Source organism: Rhinolophus ferrumequinum, chromosome 15 (genome assembly GCF_004115265.2).
Source record: "Rhinolophus ferrumequinum isolate MPI-CBG mRhiFer1 chromosome 15, mRhiFer1_v1.p, whole genome shotgun sequence".
Taxonomy (NCBI): Eukaryota; Metazoa; Chordata; class Mammalia; order Chiroptera; family Rhinolophidae; genus Rhinolophus; species Rhinolophus ferrumequinum.
In genome coordinates this window covers 38,505,202-38,521,430 of record NC_046298.1, presented here as the reverse complement: position 1 = coordinate 38,521,430, position 16,229 = coordinate 38,505,202, and the positions used below count along the sequence as shown (strand labels likewise).

Sequence of the window (16,229 nt, the reverse complement as noted above, 5' to 3'; positions counted from 1 at the left end):
AAACCAAGAAGAGCAGCCCATTCTCCAATGATTCCCAATAACTTACAAGATGGCAGATCCCTTGTGGGATTCAGAGAGGTACAACACACATCTCAGTACTTTCCACACTCCCAGTCCAGTGTGGATGAGTGGTCAAGTACATAAAAGATTACAAGGAAGAAGGTGACTGTGCTCTAAGAAATACAATGGCGGGCTCTGGGCAGTAAGACACAGAAAATGAAAATATTTGCAGATGCCTGTGTGAAGGATAGATGAGGACGAGATGAGAAGAGCTGGACGTGTGCGTTCGAGGAGGTACCAATTCGAAGCAGAAGCTCCAAAGGCTAGAAGACAGTGTGGAGGGGAAGTCAGAAGGAGAAAGTGCTGAGGAAGATGTGAAAGGGAACCATAGAAAGGAAGAATGTGAAGTAACTGCTCAAAGGGTGGGGTAACCTTGTGGAAAAGCCAGAAGCCTTTTGAGGAGAGTTAGGAGTCTTTCTGGAGGATGAGTACTTCACAAAGGGTACACCCATGAAAACGGGGGTGGGCAGTAGGGCACAGAAGTACACCCCGAGGCATCTTTCGAGGGCTTTCTGCGGGGAAAGGAAAATCCTCCTAGAGGACAGTGGCTCTCAAATTTGAACATGCATCAGAAGCACCAGGAGGGGTCCTAAAACCAGATTGCTGGGTCCGAGTACCAGGTTTTCTGATTCAGTAGGTCTGGGCTGGGACTCAAGAATTTGCATTTCTAACAAGTACCCAGGTGATGCAGATCCTGCTGGTGCAGGGACCACACTTTGAGGACCACTGCTATAGGGGAAGAGATTCTTTAGTGAGGAGGCCCTCAAAGGGGAAAAAGAAGGAGAAAGCTTCTGAAAGGAAAGTGGGAGGACTCCTCAAATAGTCTCTAAGGACGGTGTTAGGGTCTCTCAATCTCTGAAGGGAGGATCTGAAGGAAGTAGGGGGGATCTATGAGGACGGAACCTAAGAAAAATGGTCTGAGAGAAAGGTCTCTGAGGGTTAGGATTTCAAGGGGTGGAGGTGTCTCCTGGGGAACTTTTTATTGAAAGGAGACATGGAGCCTGTTGGGGGGTGTTGTTTGGAGGATGATGGAAGCCTATGAAGGGATAATGGGGGAAGGAGGCTCAGATCTGCGCAGGAGCTCTTAATTGATCTCAGGGGAAAAAGAATGGAGATGAGAGGGTGTAAATAGGGGTCCTAAAAGGGGTGCATCTGATAGGGTCCTGGATAAGGTTTCTTGCGGATATCAGAGGGGGATTCTGAGGGAGAGTTCTAAGGAAGTCTCATGAAGTTGGGGTTTGGGTTGTTGATGCAGGGCAATTTTGGAGAAAAGCCTTTACAGGGTTTACAGGGTATCTGGGACGTGTGGTCTTCCGGGAGAGCTCTTCCATGCACTGGAGCACGGTGACAGAGGTCTTTTTAGGAACAACTCTGAGTAAAGTCCTCGAAAGGGTGTATGGGGACGGTGGGCCTTCTGAGTGGAATGTGGGAATGTCAGAGCGGAGGGTTTTTCGGAAAGAATTCTGGGACTTTCTAAGAGCAGGAGCTCTGAGTTATTTTGAGGAAAGATGGGGGGGGTGGGCGGGGAGGTCTTCTAGGGAGGATTTGAGGGAACCTGTAAGGGAGAATTCAAGGAGGAAAAGCTCTAGGAAAAGTCTCTTAGTGAGGCAGGAGGTTTCTGAGTGGTGATTCAAGGGCTTCTGGGGGGTGTTGGAACGGTCTCTCAAGGGCACCCCTCAGGGGGGCTCAAGAGAGGTTGCTGGGTCTCTGAGAAGATGTGAGATCTTGAAAAACGGTATCTCAGGGGGCTCATGAAGAGGGTCTTAGGGGTGACGGGTTGTGAGGAGGCCGTTTAGAAAGTTCCTCTAAAAGTAGGTCCAGAAGGGGAGGTTGTAGAGAGAAACCATAAGGGAAGTGTTTGCAGTCCTGAAGAAGCTTGGTGTGGGTTACTGGGTAAGATTTGGGATCCACAAAAGGGGTTTTGGAAGAGGCTTTTGGAACGTGGGAGAAGAGTCTGCCATCGACTTCAAGGAATCTCTGGAGAAGATTTTTGGGATAAGTGAGAAGGGTCACAGAGGAAGATTTTTGGGGTGCATGGGGGTGATCTCTAGGGCATTTCAGGGTGGTGAGATTTAAGGGACATGAGGTCTCTGGGAGAGATTGTTGGGATCTGTGGAAGGGTCCAAAGATATAGCTTCAGGGATATGTGAAGGGGGAGTGTATATGGGAGACGGCTGCTGGGGGGGGGGTCCTCCCGGTGGGTGTTGGGCATCTGAGGACATTTCAGTCTCTGAGGAGGATTTTTCTGGGCACATTAGGGGCATTCTGACGGATTTGGGGGAAGGGGTGCCGGGATTTGGGGCCTGAGTGGAAAATCTCTCCGGCGATTTCTGGTATGGGGGCAGGCGGGAGGGAAAATTCCTGGGATGTGTGAGAGGGAAGTCTGGGGGAGACTGTGGGGCAACGTGAAGTGGGTCTCTGGGGGAGATTCCAGGAATGCCGGGTCTGGAGGGTATTTGAGGGAGACTCTGAAAGAGGGTTTCAGGGCTTCCGAGGGAGGCTCCTGGAGAAGACATCTGACACATATTGCTGGAATATCCGAGGAGTGGCCTCGGGGAATATTTCTGGAAAGAGGAGGAGGATGGAGGACTGGGGCCAGAGCGGGGGTTCTCTGAGGCCGATTTCGAAGACCTAGGTCGTCTCTGGAGAAGCCTGTGGGAATGGAAGGGGTGGGCTCCCAGAGAGACCTGGGACCGAAGGAGGGGGTGGGATGGGGGCTGTCAGGGGTCTCTGAGGGAGATTTGGGGGGGCCGGGGACCGCCCTCCAAGGAGATGTCTGAGGTAGACATGCGGGGTCGATCCCGAGGGTGTGAGGGGGATCTGGAAGGGAAGCTTCCGAGGAGCACAGTGAGGGCGATTCGGGGGACAGGGGTAGGGGGCTGGGACCCCCGAGGCCCGCGCTCCCCGCCCGCCCGCGGCTCGGGGTCCCTGAGGGGGCGGGGCCGCCCGCGCGGCGGCCTGGGGCGCCCTGAGGTGAGCCCCACGCGCCCCGACCCGCCGCCGCCCTGGGGCTGCCCGGCCTGCCCGCGACTCACCGCCTCGGCCGCCGCCGCCGCCGCCCGGGCCTCCTCAGGCCACCGCCACCGCCGTCGCCCCCTCTCCGGCCCGCAAGCTCCCCTCCCTCCTCCCGCACCGACCACCGCCGCCGCCACCGCCGCCGTCGCGCTGCGTCACCGCGCCGTGCGTCATCGCCCCTGGCCCCGCCCCGACGGGGCCGCCGCGCGTCGGCATTAGCAGGCGCCACTGTGACGAACAGCGCGCCCGCCAACGGGCGGCGAGGGCAGCGCGAAGGGCGGGCGGTGAGCGCGGAGGAAGGCGGGGTCCTGGTGGTGAGGGGAGCGACGGGGGCTGGACGAGGCCTGGAGGCCCGCCCCCAGCTCCGTGTGATTGGTCTGCCAGGGGACTGACGGGCAGGCGACCCAGCGGGCGGGGAAGGGGCGGGGTGCGCGCGGCGTTGCCACAGGCAACGGGCCGATTCAGCCAAGGATTGGGCCTCCCCTCCCGCAGGGGGCAGTCTCGTGCTCGTCTACATCCGCGGCCCCGCGCTAAGTCACAATTCCTGATTCTGGTGTTCAAGGCCCGCCCCTCGGCGCGCCCTGCCTAAGGCCTTGGCCCGGCTGTGTCCCGACAGTCCAGGTTGGCTCTCAGGCCTCTGGAGTCTTCACTTTCTCAGCGCACCTCTCTCTAAGCTTATTGCTTCTTCTCTCAAACGGAATAGGATTGAAAAAGACGATGCGTGTAAAGCTCTGGGCACAAAGGAGGCGGTAAATAAATGGGAGTTGTTGCTCCGCCTACTGTAATCTGTCCGTTCATTCCGCAAACTTCCCTGGCTCGGAGTGAACTAAGCAGAGTGGGTCCTCACTCAGAAGGTTCTCAGGTGACAGAGACGTGGCTTCTTAGAGGAACTCAGGAAATACAGTCGGGATGGACTGTAGAGTTAAGGCAGGGAATGGTGGGACAAGAGCTGCAGCCAGATGTTTGGCCACTTGAGGGAGATTGGACTTGCCCCTTGAGCCCTAGGGAGTCATGGACAGTATTCGAGCTGGGAAAAGCCATGGTGAGTTGGGTGTTTGGAAAGATGTCTCTGGCTTCTATATTGGAGGGAATAGAACTGGGGGGCGTGAGTCCAGGGAAGCAGCTGGGATGGGAGAGGGGCGTTTGCACTAGGGTGGGACTGTGGGAAGGGGAGGAGGTGTAGGTGGGAGAGGAGCCCAGGGGGGTTGTGTGAACTGACCATGGGACTGGCTAGCTACGGAGGGGAATAGAGAGAGAAATCTAAGACAAGGCCCTCTGGCTGGGAGATTGGAGGTTTGGGGGGTGGGGAGTCTACCTGAAAAGGAGACCCAGAAAAGATGCAGGTTCTGAAGATGCTGAGCTCAGTGTGGGCCACCCAGCAGCAGGGTCTACGAGGCTGTACAACCTCTGGGTCCAAAGCTTACGAGAAAAATTGGGGCTGGAAACCAAGATTTGAGCATCGTCAACGATGGTAATCGAAGTTGTGGGAGTTAAGTGACCTATCCTGGGGAGGGTATGCGGGATGAATGGAGACAAGGACCCTACAGAACTTCGAGAAAACGGAACACGGAAGGGTTGAGCAAAGCACTCAACATACATTGAGAAGGAGCAGCCAGAGAGGAGGAAAACCAGGAGAGTGGCATCACAGATGCTGTAAGGCAAGGCCATTTCAGGCCAGGGTGGGTGATGGCACTGACCCCCCATCCACTACCCCCTATATTGAAGCAACGACTTTCACACCATATAGAGTGATTGTGCTCTATAGGTGCCGGTTCATTTACTCATTTAATAATATATCTTAAGTACTTAATATGTACCACGCACCGCTCACGGTACTAGAAATTCAACAATGAACAGGGCAGACAAACATCTTTGCCTTCACAAAGCTTACATTCTAGTTTGGGGGACACAAACAATGAATAAACACAATGTATCTTGGTGATCAGTACTATAGAGAAAAAGCAAGCTAAGGGGATGGAGAGATGGTGTCAGCGCTGGTTTAGATGGGGAAAGGCGTCTTTGATCAGCTGAGATTTGAACAGGTGAAACCTGAAGGAATGAAGGGGTGAACCATGAGGGAAAGAGCGTTCCCAAAAGTGGAAATGGCAAGTGCAAAGGCCCAGTGGTAGGATCATTCACAGAACCACAAAAAGGCTAGCGTGGTTGGAGGGAGCAAAGCAGAGAGTAGTGGAAGACAGGGTCCAACAGGAAATGGAGGAGGGGTGATGGCATATAATTTAGTTTTAAAGGCCACTGTAAGGACTTTCGCTTTTACCCAAATAATCCGAGAGTCACAGAAGGGTTTTGAGAGAGGAAGTGTGTCATTTGACTTGGGTTTTATTAGAATTCCTCTGGTAGTCCTATGAAGAATAGAGTGTGGGGTGGGAGGAGCAGGGAAATAGTGCAGAGGCTCTTTCATGAATTTAGACAGGAGATGAAGGTGGCAGAACCAGGATATGGGCTGTGGAGGGGGAGAAGTAGGCAGGTTCTGGTTATTTTTAGAAGTTCAGGGCTGACGAGTTCTGGAAAGAGAAGTGTTCAAGGATGGCTCCAAGACATCCAGGTGGAGATGTCAGGTTGGCTGATGGATGTAAGAGTCCCGGGCTGGAGAAATAATTAAGGTATCCCCCTTTGAAAGGCAAGAGACTGACGAGATCAGGAAGAGGGAAAAGTAGATGGAAAAGAGAAGGGGACCAAAGACTGAGGGGACGCCCCACTGTTAAAAGGAGGAACAGCCAGAGAAGTCAGAGGAAAGTCTGGCCAGGGTGGCGCTCTACAGGCCAAGTGGAAAACGTGTTTCAGAGTGCAGAGAGCAATGGATGGTGTCAGATGCAGCTGACATGGCATGGTCGATGAAAACTGAGAATTGACCATGAGAGCTATCCAGCCCTTTAGAGGTCATTGGTGGCCTGGTCAGTGGAGATGGACAGGACTGAGAGTCTGCTGGGAGAGAGTAGAAGAGAAAATTAAGAGGAGAAATTGGAGGCAGCAAGTGTAGATGATTCTTTCGAGAAGTTTTGCTGAAAAGGGAAGGAAATGAATGGGCAGTGGCTGGGCAGGAGATAGGGTTTTTAGTTTGTAAGGTGGAAGAGAGAACACTGTGTGTAGTCTGAGGGAAAGATCCAGCAGAGACAGAAACATGGGTAATGCAGGGAGAGGGAGAAAAGCTGCAGCCATGCCCTTGAGTGGGTGACAGGGTGGCATCTAGTGCAGAGCAGAGGGGGACGAGAAAGATTTATCCACTACTATGGAGAGAAGCCAGCCATTGTGAGTCTGGGACTTGTGAAAATTCTCTTTTGTGTGCTTATAAATTCTCAGTGAAATACATATAAATTTTCCTATAAATTACTTCCTTCTTATTTCTCCTTTATATGACAATAAGGACATTATATTGATTTTTTTTTAAATCATGTATAAGTAGGTTACATTATCTAGAAATTTCATTTCAGGATGGGATAGAAAGCAATACAAAATGCTCTTAATAAAAATGGGGGTATTGGTCTGACAAGATTGAATACCAAGATTGAATATTATGGGTCTATTATAAAGCCCATGAGGCTGAATAACACCAGGAAAAAATTCACCATTACCTGGGTGCTGTGGCGTCTCCTCTCTTGTCTCCCTTTTCCCATCAACATAATAGGTGGCAGTTTGACCAGCAAACATCTCTAAGCTCCTCTTTTCAGCTCTGGAATTAAAATATTCTGAATAGGGGTAAATGCAGGAAGGCTTCCTGGAGGAGGGGAGGAGCTAAAGAGCTCATTATGTAGTGTATATTGAGTGTGTCCACCATGCCAGGAGACATGTAAAGCTATTTTATCCTCACAATAAATCTTGAATCGGAGGGGTAAAGTTACTTAGCTAGGGTCACACCGCAAAGTAGCATTTGAATGCCGGTCTAGGTGATAGCAAAAGCTGGGAGGTCTTGGCAGATGAAGGGAAGGAAGGAGGGGGAGGAGCCCTCTGTGACAGTTGTCTCAGAATGGGCATAAACAGGATGTGGTGTTGGATGAAACCTTTCCCCTACCCCACACCCCGCCCCCCAAGCCCTGGTCCCCACCCCTAGAAGACAGCGGAACTGAGTAAAGAAGACGCCTGCGGACAGAAAAGCCATGGTCAGGGGGCCAGGGGTCTATGGGGTGGGTCTGGGGCTGGGAGGGCACCTGGGTGAAGGTCAGGCTGTGGGTTGGAGGTCAGGGGCTGGGAAGGGGACCCCACTGCAGCAAAGGTTCAGGCTGGGGGAAGAGAGATGGTGGTTCCGGGTTTAGCCCCAGGCAAGCAGATCCCTGAGTCTCCTTGAGTGTTGCCCAAGGGTACCCGTTTAGGAGGGCTGGAGTGCAGCCTCTGCTCTGCATCCCAAGTGTGTGCCCTGGTGAGGGTAGTGTCTGCCCAAGGAATGGGTGCCTTTTTCTCATGTTCACAAAGGTCTCGTATAGGCTATCGGGGTGCTCCTTTTCCTTAGTAGATGGAGAAACTGAGGATTGGGGTGTGGGGGGGGTGGTGACAGGGGCTGAGGCCAGTCCAGCTCAGCTCTTACTGGGCTCCTCTACAGTCAGACTCCCTGGTGGTGTGTGAGGTGGACCCAGAGCTAAAGGAAAAGCTGAGGAAATTCCGCTTTCGAAAGGAGACAGACAATGCGGCCATAATAAGTGAGTGTCATTCTACCCTACCCCACTCCCCCAACCTACCCCCCACTCCCCCGTCCCCTCACCCCTGTGGAAGGATGGGAGGGGGTTGGGGACAAATGAGGAGGGCTGGGCAAGTGTCACCAATGGATGGGAGGGGGCGGCTAACCCCTGTATGCCATCCCTCCCCAGTGAAGGTGGACAAAGACCGACAGATGGTTGTGCTGGAGGAAGAATTTCAGGTGAGGGGCTGGGGTGGATGGGACCCCCCAAGAAGCACAGGGTGGGACTGAGAGATCCAGGGGCTAGAACTGATGCTAAGAGCATGGCATTAGGAGGGACCAGAACGACTTGGGGGTTAAGTCCCAGCTCAGCTGTGACCCTAAGTGAGAGATGTAGCCTATATGGGCCTCTGTTTCCTTATCTGTGAATCTTCCTCATAGAGTTGTTTGTGGATTCAATGATTTAATCTTTGTAATGGGCTTAGAAGAAGCCCTGGCTCATAGTATATACTCAATAAAATGACGATGATTATGATGATGATAAATGAGTTTCCAGACAAGTTATCAAAAAGCTAGCGGAAATCCTTTATAAAAGGGTAGACCTCACCCTCCCTGTCTTTATCAGTAACATGGGGACAATAATAAGGCTTACTTGCTAGTGTTGTGGTAAGGATTTAAGGGGTGTCCATGGAGACTGAGGCTGGGACTTTGAGACAGGAAAGGAGAACTGACTAGGAGCTGGGCTCCCTCAGGTCCTCAGAAACTAAGTGTAGTGAAGTGGTTACAATTTAAACCCAGATTCAAATCTGAACTCTGCTGCTCAGAGTTACTGTGCAATCTTAGGTAAGTGTCTTAACACCTCTGGGCCTCAGACTGCTTACCTGTAAAGTAGGGATAATAATAGGACCTACACCACAGGGTTAGGGGAGAGCTCAATGAGTTAATCCATGTGCGTTTCTTAGACCAGTGCGTTGGCACATAGTAAGTGCTTCTTTAATGGCAGTATTTTCTTCTCTCCTGTTTTGTTCCCCACCCCTCCCAGAACATTTCTCCAGAGGAACTAAAAATGGAGTTGCCAGAGAGACAGCCCAGGTATCCTGGGGAAGGAATGGGAGGGTCAGGCCATGGGGAGAGGGATGATAATGGAGGTGGAGAGTTGGGTTCCAGTCCTATTCACAGGCTTGAGATCTGTGTTTGAGGCCAAGAGTTTTTACCCTAGGACTTTTGGTACAGTATACTAATATTTTAGTGCAGAATTTTATACTGATAATCATGCATGGTATTAGAGCTTGGTTTTTAAAATACAAACTGTCAGGTTTTGGTCTCCACATTGTACATGTTTCATTTTTAAAAAAATGAAAATTTCCTTCTTTTTTGATGCTGAGGGATACCTCAGATAGCAAAAGAATGATCTGACCTTTAACGATTGGAGAGAATCCTGTGTGAAGCCACATGAGCCTGGTGCTTTCTGTATGTGGAGGAGCTCTTTGACACTTCTATGAAAACTGGTCTATTTAGATTTTCCATCTCGCCTGGGGGGAATTTTGGGTGCCCAAGGATTTTGAGCTTCCATCCCAGACTCTAGCTCTCAGCCAGACCAGCTTCCCTGGCATCTCACAGGGCCCCATACCTGGAAGGGCACCTTGAATGGGTGGAGGTGGGGGATGGAATGCTCTGCAGCTGCCTGCTGTCTGGAAATTCTTTATAGTTTTATCTTTGAATTTGTATTTTGTGTGAAGTCTTCTGGGACAATGGAGCATGTGTTGGGGGCTTGGAGACTTTCTTGGCTCACATGGGGTCCCACCTCCAGCCCTAGATGGGTTCTCAGCCACCTACCATCTGCACTGCCCAGTGGCAGCTGCTGTCCTCTGCCCCAGGCAAGGGGCCTGAGTGCAGATTTGGGGAGGGTCAGGGTCAGGGCCAGGGTCAGCACACACCCCCTGCATGATAAGTGCCAGGGTTCGCCTGTGAGAATCCACACTCTCCCTGCAAGTGTCCCCATGCCCAAGACAGCACGACTTTAAATAGCAAATTAAAAAAGATTAGTCTGAAAAAAAAAAAGATTAGTCTGGGGAGAGACTGCTGAAGAAAGGAAAACACTTTTCTCCGGCCTTTTGGACAAAGGGCTCCACATTTTCATTTTGCACTGAGCTTGGTAAATTACATAGCTGAGTCTGGTCTCAGCCTGGGGTTCTAGAGTGTTGGACACTAGTAGTAATGGTTGAGCATTTACACTCTGGAACCAAATTTCCTGGGTTCAAATCTATCCACAGAACCTTGGGCAAGTGACATCACATCTCTGGGCTTCAGTTTTCCCATTTGTAGTATGAGGATAATAACAGCACCTATGGCATAGGGTTGTTGTGAGTCAAATAATTTCTTAAGCCATTAGGTTTTTCTTTTTAAAATTTTTTATTAATGTATATTTGACATATAACATGACTATATATTAGTTTCAGGTGTACAACATGAGTCAATATTTGTATATATTACAAAATCAATATGGTGATGGAAGGAGAACTGACTCTGGGTGGTGAACACACAATGGGATTTATAGATGATGTAATACAGAATTGTACACCTGAAATCTATGTAATTTTACTAACAATTGTCACCCCAATAAATTAAAAAAAAAATCAGCAGCACAGTAAGTCTAGTCTGTCACCATACATAGTTACAAAAACATTTTTTCTTGTGATGAGGACTTTTAAGATTTACTCTTAGCAACTTTCAAATATGCAATACAGTATTATTAAGTATACTCAACCATGCTATATATTAGATACTCATGACTATTTATTTTATAACTGGAAGTTCGTACCTTTTGATATCCCCTTCACCCATTTGGCCCACCCCCAACCCCTCCCACTGGCAGCCACCAATCTGTTCTCTATCTGTGAGCTTGTTTTTTTGTTTTTTTAAATTCCACATATCAGTGAGATCATACGGTATTTGTCTTTTTCTGTCTGACTTCATTTCATTTAGCATAAGGCCCTCAAGGTCCATCCATGTTTTCACAAATGGCAAAGTTTCATTCTTTTATATGGCTGAGTAGTATTCCATTGTGCATATATACCACATCTTTATCCATTCATTCATCGATGGAGATTTAGGTTGTTTCCATATCTTGGCTATTGTAAATAACGCTGCAATGGACATGGGGGTGCAATATATATTTTCGAATTAATGTTTCATTTTCTTTCGATAAATACCCTGAAGTGGAATTGCTGGATCATATGGTAGTTCTATTTAGCACTTACTATAATTGTTATTTTTGATCATTTATTGTGTTTGAGGCAAGAACCCTGGGTCTTAGTTGTTAACCTTAGGTTCTCAGACTGAGGCAAGATTTCAAGGTTGTGGACTCAGCTAATGGGCATTGGGCCTGAGCTCCAGGCTGAAGGCCTCAATTTGAATTCTCTTTCACTGGTGTAGGTTCGTGGTTTACAGCTACAAGTACGAGCACGCAGATGGCCGAGTATCCTACCCCCTGTGTTTCATCTTCTCCAGTCCTGTAGGTAAGACACAGCTCTACCCATCCTGAGAAGAGGGTCTTAGATTCTGGGTGTGGGGTGTATAAGAGTGTGTTTGTGAGTGCAGGTGTATGTGACTGTGTGAATGTGAGTAGGTGCCTGTGTGTGTGTGTGTGTGTGTGTGTGACTTGGTGAGTACCTGAATGGGTGATTATGTGATGTGTGTGGTGTGTGAGTACTGGAAGAGCAGTTGGGTAGAGGTTGGGGCACAGATTCAAGAGCCCACCCTTCTTTCTCAGTCCACAGAGGTGTAAGTAAACTTCCTTCTTCCTTTTACCTAGAAACTCCTTCTAGGTAAAAGTAAAGGTGTAAGTACTTTACTTACACAGAGGTGTAAGTAAACTTCCTTCTTCCTTTTACCTAGAAACTTACCTAGATGGCCCCTAAGCCATCTCCAGAGACCCTCAGAATAGCTTCAAGCCCCTAGACAAAACTGGAAACTGAATATAGCCTCCAGGAACTCCTTAGAACAGCTCCTAGGACACTTAGAAAACTCCACGGCCTGCAGGACATTACTGGAGCCTTAGAGAACACCCCAGGGCCCCCCAGCACTGCTCTCTTTTCTTTTCTGTTCCATGCAGGCTGCAAGCCGGAACAACAGATGATGTATGCAGGGAGTAAAAACAGACTGGTACAGACAGCAGAGCTCACAAAGGTCTGGGCCTGTGTTAGTTTTGGGGAGGAGGGGTCTGGGAGTCTGGGCTCCTGGGTCTGAGGGAGGAGGGGGCTGGGGGACCAGTGCCTGGGTCTGATGGAGGAGGGTTCTGGGGATCTGGACTCCTGGTCTTAGAGAGGAGGGGGCCAGAGTCCTCGCTGTCTCAGTTCCCGAGTGGATCATAACACTGAGAACTCTCCCTTCCCAGGTATTTGAAATCCGTACCACTGATGACCTCACCGAGGCCTGGCTCCGAGAGAAGTTGTCTTTCTTTCGTTGACCTCTGGGATGGGGATCTGAATTCCTGATGTCTGAGTTCCCAAAGGAACTGGGGACTCGGATCCCTAGGACTTGAACAGTTGAGACCCTAAATAAATTAAAATGCAAGAACTCAGAGATCCTCCGTTCTGGCTCAGTTTGTTTCTCACGGTGAGCGCGAGGACAGTCCCTGCAGTACCAGCTTTGGGCCAGCAGAGGGCAGGCAGACCAAGTGGATGCCTTACAAGTCCGGGGAGGAAAGAAGGATGGATACCTGTTTCTCTGAAAGAAAGGGAGGGGCCTGTGGGGTTTCCTTGGGAGGGTGGTGGTGGTGGAAGAGGTCGGTTTTCCTGAAGGAATTGTGGGAATATTTGAATCCATGGATAAGCCACTCCCAAGAGGCATAAAGACACCTGGGTGGGTGCCTGTTTCCCCTCCTCCTCCCTTCCCGTCCCAGCTCTAGGGGCTAGCAGGCATTAGCTTGCACTGAATGCTACTTTTCTCAGTGAGCCCCCAAGCAGGAAGAATTTAAAGGCAGAAAAGTTGTTGAAAGATCAAACATAATTGCTTGAGGGGCTCAGGAGTTGCTAGGGTGGATGGTTTGTGTGGTTGGGTAGGTCTGAGGGCCCAGGACTGGGAAGGCAAAGAGGATCCAGGTTCCTCAGTGGACCCCTGAAGGGCATGAAGTTGAGGGGACAGGAAAGGGACATCCTACTCACCCCTGTCTGGAAATTCTTCTTTTTTTCTTCTGGCATCTCTAGGCACTTGACTCTCTCTGCCTCCCTGTTTCTGTCTCTAAGGGACATTTATTGAGCAGCTATAGTGTACCAGGCTCTAAAAACTCTGAGATGGGCAGGTCTTCATAGATATAAATCACTCTTTCAGTCTCTGCTTCTCCATGTCTCAGTTCCTCTGTCAGTCTGCAGATTCAGGGAGCTGGGAGCTCCCTCTCTCCCACCCCTTTCCAGGTTCCCTGTAGAGACGTGTCCGTTGCCACGGAAACAATGGCACTGTGACCTTGGGCCTGGGCTGCCTCTCCCCCAGCCCTGGCATTCCTGGGGGAGGGTCCACAGCCCAGCTCTAACCCTCCCCCAGCCCTCCCAGCTGAAACACAGCATCCTCTCACCACCCCACTCTGCCCATCCCCAATCAGGACAAGCCCTTGCATGAGGGATTCAGGATAGAATCATTCTACATCGGGAATAGAGAAATTCCCCCGGGGCGGGGGCGGGGGGGGGGTTGAGTTGAGCTCCTCTCTGCTGACACCTGTCCTAGTGTCCCCACCATCTCTCTGCCAGGCATATCTCCAACCCCGCGCCCCTCACCCACCCGTCGTAGCCTGAGCCCTGATGGCTAGAGATGGAAGAGGAGGATGGGCTGGGGATAGGAGAGGTCATTCAATTAACAGGTCAAGCAATTCCTCACCTGCAAGGGTCAGAGAGGTAAAAGGACTTGTCCAAGGTCATGCACTCACATGATCAAATTAATAATAATAGCTAACTCTCTGATTGAGGGCTTCCTACGTGCCAGGTACTTCTATAAGCACTTTACAGGTATTAACTCATTTAATACCCCATGAAGAAGATGCCATTATAATCCCCAATTTACAGATGAAGAAACTGAGGCCCAGAAGCTAAAAATGGTTCCCTGAAGTCCCACAGCTAGGGTCTGTACAGTTACAACTTTAACCCAAGGCTATCCTGTGGCCAATGGCCACTCCCTCTCTTAGGCATGGGATTTAGGGAACCATCTCCTCCTCTTCCTCTCCCTCCTCTCCCTCCTCCATTTCTCCTCCTGCCCAATTGTTGAACTTCTGTCTGCATCCAGGCTTATGGTTGCAAACAATCCAATTAGAAAGAGGCATGTACAAGGATTTACCCAACCAGGAGAAGGGAGTTTGGAAAGCAGGGACCAATCAGAGAGAGTGACTCTGAGGGGCAGCCCAATACACAGTAGGTTTGGCTAGAGGGATTATGGAGGGACCAATCAGCGAAGCCAGAACAGAATACATTATCCAATGAAGAGTCAGCACAATGGGGTGTGGCTTTGGATTTGAGGCCACTCCTTAGAGGGGTGGTACAAACTAGGGACCACCTCCTCTCTTTCCCCCAACCTCCTCTCTGGGCTGGAACAGATCCAAGCTCCCTAATTTTTTTTTTTTTTTTTTCCTATGGAGGGCGAAGCTCACAGTGGCCCATGCGGGGATCTAACCTGCAAGCTTGGTGTTATCAGCATTAGGCTCTAACTAACTGAGCTAACCGGCCACCCCAAAGACCCCTAATTTTTGAATCCCAGCCCTTCGCTTTCCCTGGGGCACTTCTCCCTGCTAACCTAGAATGTAAGCAGGGCTTAAATTGGAGAGGTGGAGACTGGATTTTAGGGGGAGCTGAGAATGAAGGACTCAGAGTAGGCATGACGGGCCAGCCATTCCGTAGGCTGAAAACTATATGCTTATGGAGTGGAGCCTAAGATAGAGGAGTGGGGCTGGGGCTGAGGAGTGGGGCTGAGACTTGCCCCTGGGGGCAGAGGCTGAGGGAGTCTGAACAACTATTATATACTCTAGGGTGGTGTCTAAGGGGAGGTGCTCAGGCTTGGGGGTGGGTCCTACACTTGGGCTTTGCTTAAGTCAGATAAAGCTGGGGTTTTGCTTTAGGGCAGAGCTTTAGAGACAGAGGGTGGGACCTAAGTTGTGGAAGAATGAGGGTGGTTTGGGGTAGGAATTAGGCCCCTAGGAAAACAATCACATTATAGACTTACGGCTGTTGTCCTCTTTTTCAGGCCAACTCACATTTCCCTAGCTGCTGGGGTGTGCCCTTTCCCTTTTAGGGACCCTAGACTGGGAGATGGTGTTTATTCCTGGGTATGGCCTCTGCAGGGAGTCTGCAGCAGACCTAGCTCTAGGTCCTCTCCCAAGAAGCATTCAAGAACACATGTTTACGGGTGCTAATTGGCCTTCTGGACACTGGAGAAGATTGATGCCTCTGCCACTGCCCTCAGGAGGCTTACATTTCAATGACTAGACAATAAGCAATAAACAAATAAGTAAACAAATAAGCAAACAAGATCATTATTAAGAATGACAAATGCTATGAAGGAAATAAAATGAGGTGATATGCTAGAAGTGATGGGACCTGTTTGGGCCATTTTTTTGTTGCCTCTTTAGTCTAGAAGAGTCCTCCAGCTTTTTTTTTTTTTTTACTCCCAACATTTATTATGAAAAATTTCAAACATGCAGCAAAGTTGAAATAATTTTCCAGTGAACACCCATCTACCCACCATCTACATACAATCATTCACATTTTACTGCACTTGCTTTATCACATATCCATCCAACTATCCATCCATCAACTTATTTTTTTTATGTATTTGCAAGTAATTTGCAGACATCAGGACCATTGGTGGGGGTGGGGGTGTCAATTGGAGAATGGGAAAGGAAGGCTTCTCTGAAGAGGTTACATTTGAATTAAGACTTGTATGAAAAGAAGGAATCAGCCATGGAAGCGGAAAAACTGCCAAGGCCCAGGGGCTGGGATGAGCTGGAACAGAAAAGTCATCGAGGCCAGAAGACAAGAGTGACCAGGGATTAGGCCAAGAGCTCGCAGGGCCAGATATGCTCTGTGAGTGAGGCCGCCTCTGCCTGGGTGCAGGCTCTTTGTTTCTCCATCTCTGTATATCTCTGCCTCTCTTATTATTATCTTTCTCTTATTATCTTTCTCCTCATCCTCTCCTTTTCCACTCTGGTCCTTCCCAGGCCTGACCTCACCCTCTTTCCCCTTCACCTCCACTTTCCCCTCTATTCTATTCTGCCACTTACGATCTGTGATCTTAAACAAGTAACTAAAGCTTTCTGTGGCTCAATTTGCCTCATCTGTAAAATGGGGATAGTGATGACACCTCCTCATCTGGCTGCTGTGAAGAGTGAATGGAGTTATCTACGTGAAGCTGTAGAACCTTTTCTGACACAAACAATGCTGGACATGTGTCCACTTTTGCTGTTATTGTTCTCCCACTTCTGTTTTCCTAGCTCTGGACCTCCATGCTCTGGCAGGGAACACCAGGAACCAGGGTGGGAGGTGGTGGT

The 16,229-nt window shown here is 49.8% G+C and overlaps 2 protein-coding genes across 4 annotated transcripts in view; one reads left to right on the top strand and one right to left on the bottom strand.

The window, feature by feature from the left end:
• Positions 1–3,201, bottom strand: part of SAMD4B (sterile alpha motif domain containing 4B) — a 34,687-nt gene extending 31,486 nt beyond the window's left edge. The window contains exon 1 of the mRNA XM_033127383.1: positions 3,096–3,201. The gene's annotated coding sequence lies outside the window, so the exon portion shown is untranslated. The remainder of the gene's footprint in view (positions 1–3,095) is intronic.
• A 690-nt stretch (positions 3,202–3,891) lies between these two features.
• Positions 3,892–12,293, top strand: GMFG (glia maturation factor gamma). 3 transcript variants are annotated; one of them, XM_033127053.1, is made up of 7 exons: positions 3,892–4,117; positions 7,628–7,724; positions 7,893–7,942; positions 8,745–8,794; positions 11,138–11,220; positions 11,817–11,890; positions 12,099–12,293. In XM_033127053.1, exons 1-7 carry the CDS (start codon positions 4,010–4,012, stop codon positions 12,168–12,170), a joined length of 534 nt encoding a protein of 177 aa, XP_032982944.1. In that variant the 5' UTR covers positions 3,892–4,009; the 3' UTR covers positions 12,171–12,293. The 3 variants fall into 3 exon arrangements, with proteins under 3 accessions (XP_032982944.1, XP_032982946.1, XP_032982945.1); XM_033127055.1 differs by lacking the exon at positions 3,892–4,117 and adding an exon at positions 7,048–7,190 and having other exon boundaries at positions 12,099–12,286; XM_033127054.1 differs by lacking the exon at positions 3,892–4,117 and adding an exon at positions 7,158–7,214.
• The last annotated feature ends 3,936 nt before the right edge of the window (positions 12,294–16,229 follow it).

What these genes read in the sequence shown, in the direction of transcription:
- GMFG (XM_033127053.1), top strand. Translation starts at nt 4,010, where the DNA reads ATGGTGGGACAAGAGCTGCAGCCAGATGTTTGGCCACTTGAGGGAGAT. An exon ending in TGCTGGAGGAAGAATTTCAG is followed by an intron (nt 7,943 to 8,744) that starts GTGAGGGGCTGG and finishes CACCCCTCCCAG; the next exon opens with AACATTTCTCCAGAGGAACT. An exon ending in CATCTTCTCCAGTCCTGTAG is followed by an intron (nt 11,221 to 11,816) that starts GTAAGACACAGC and finishes TGTTCCATGCAG; the next exon opens with GCTGCAAGCCGGAACAACAG.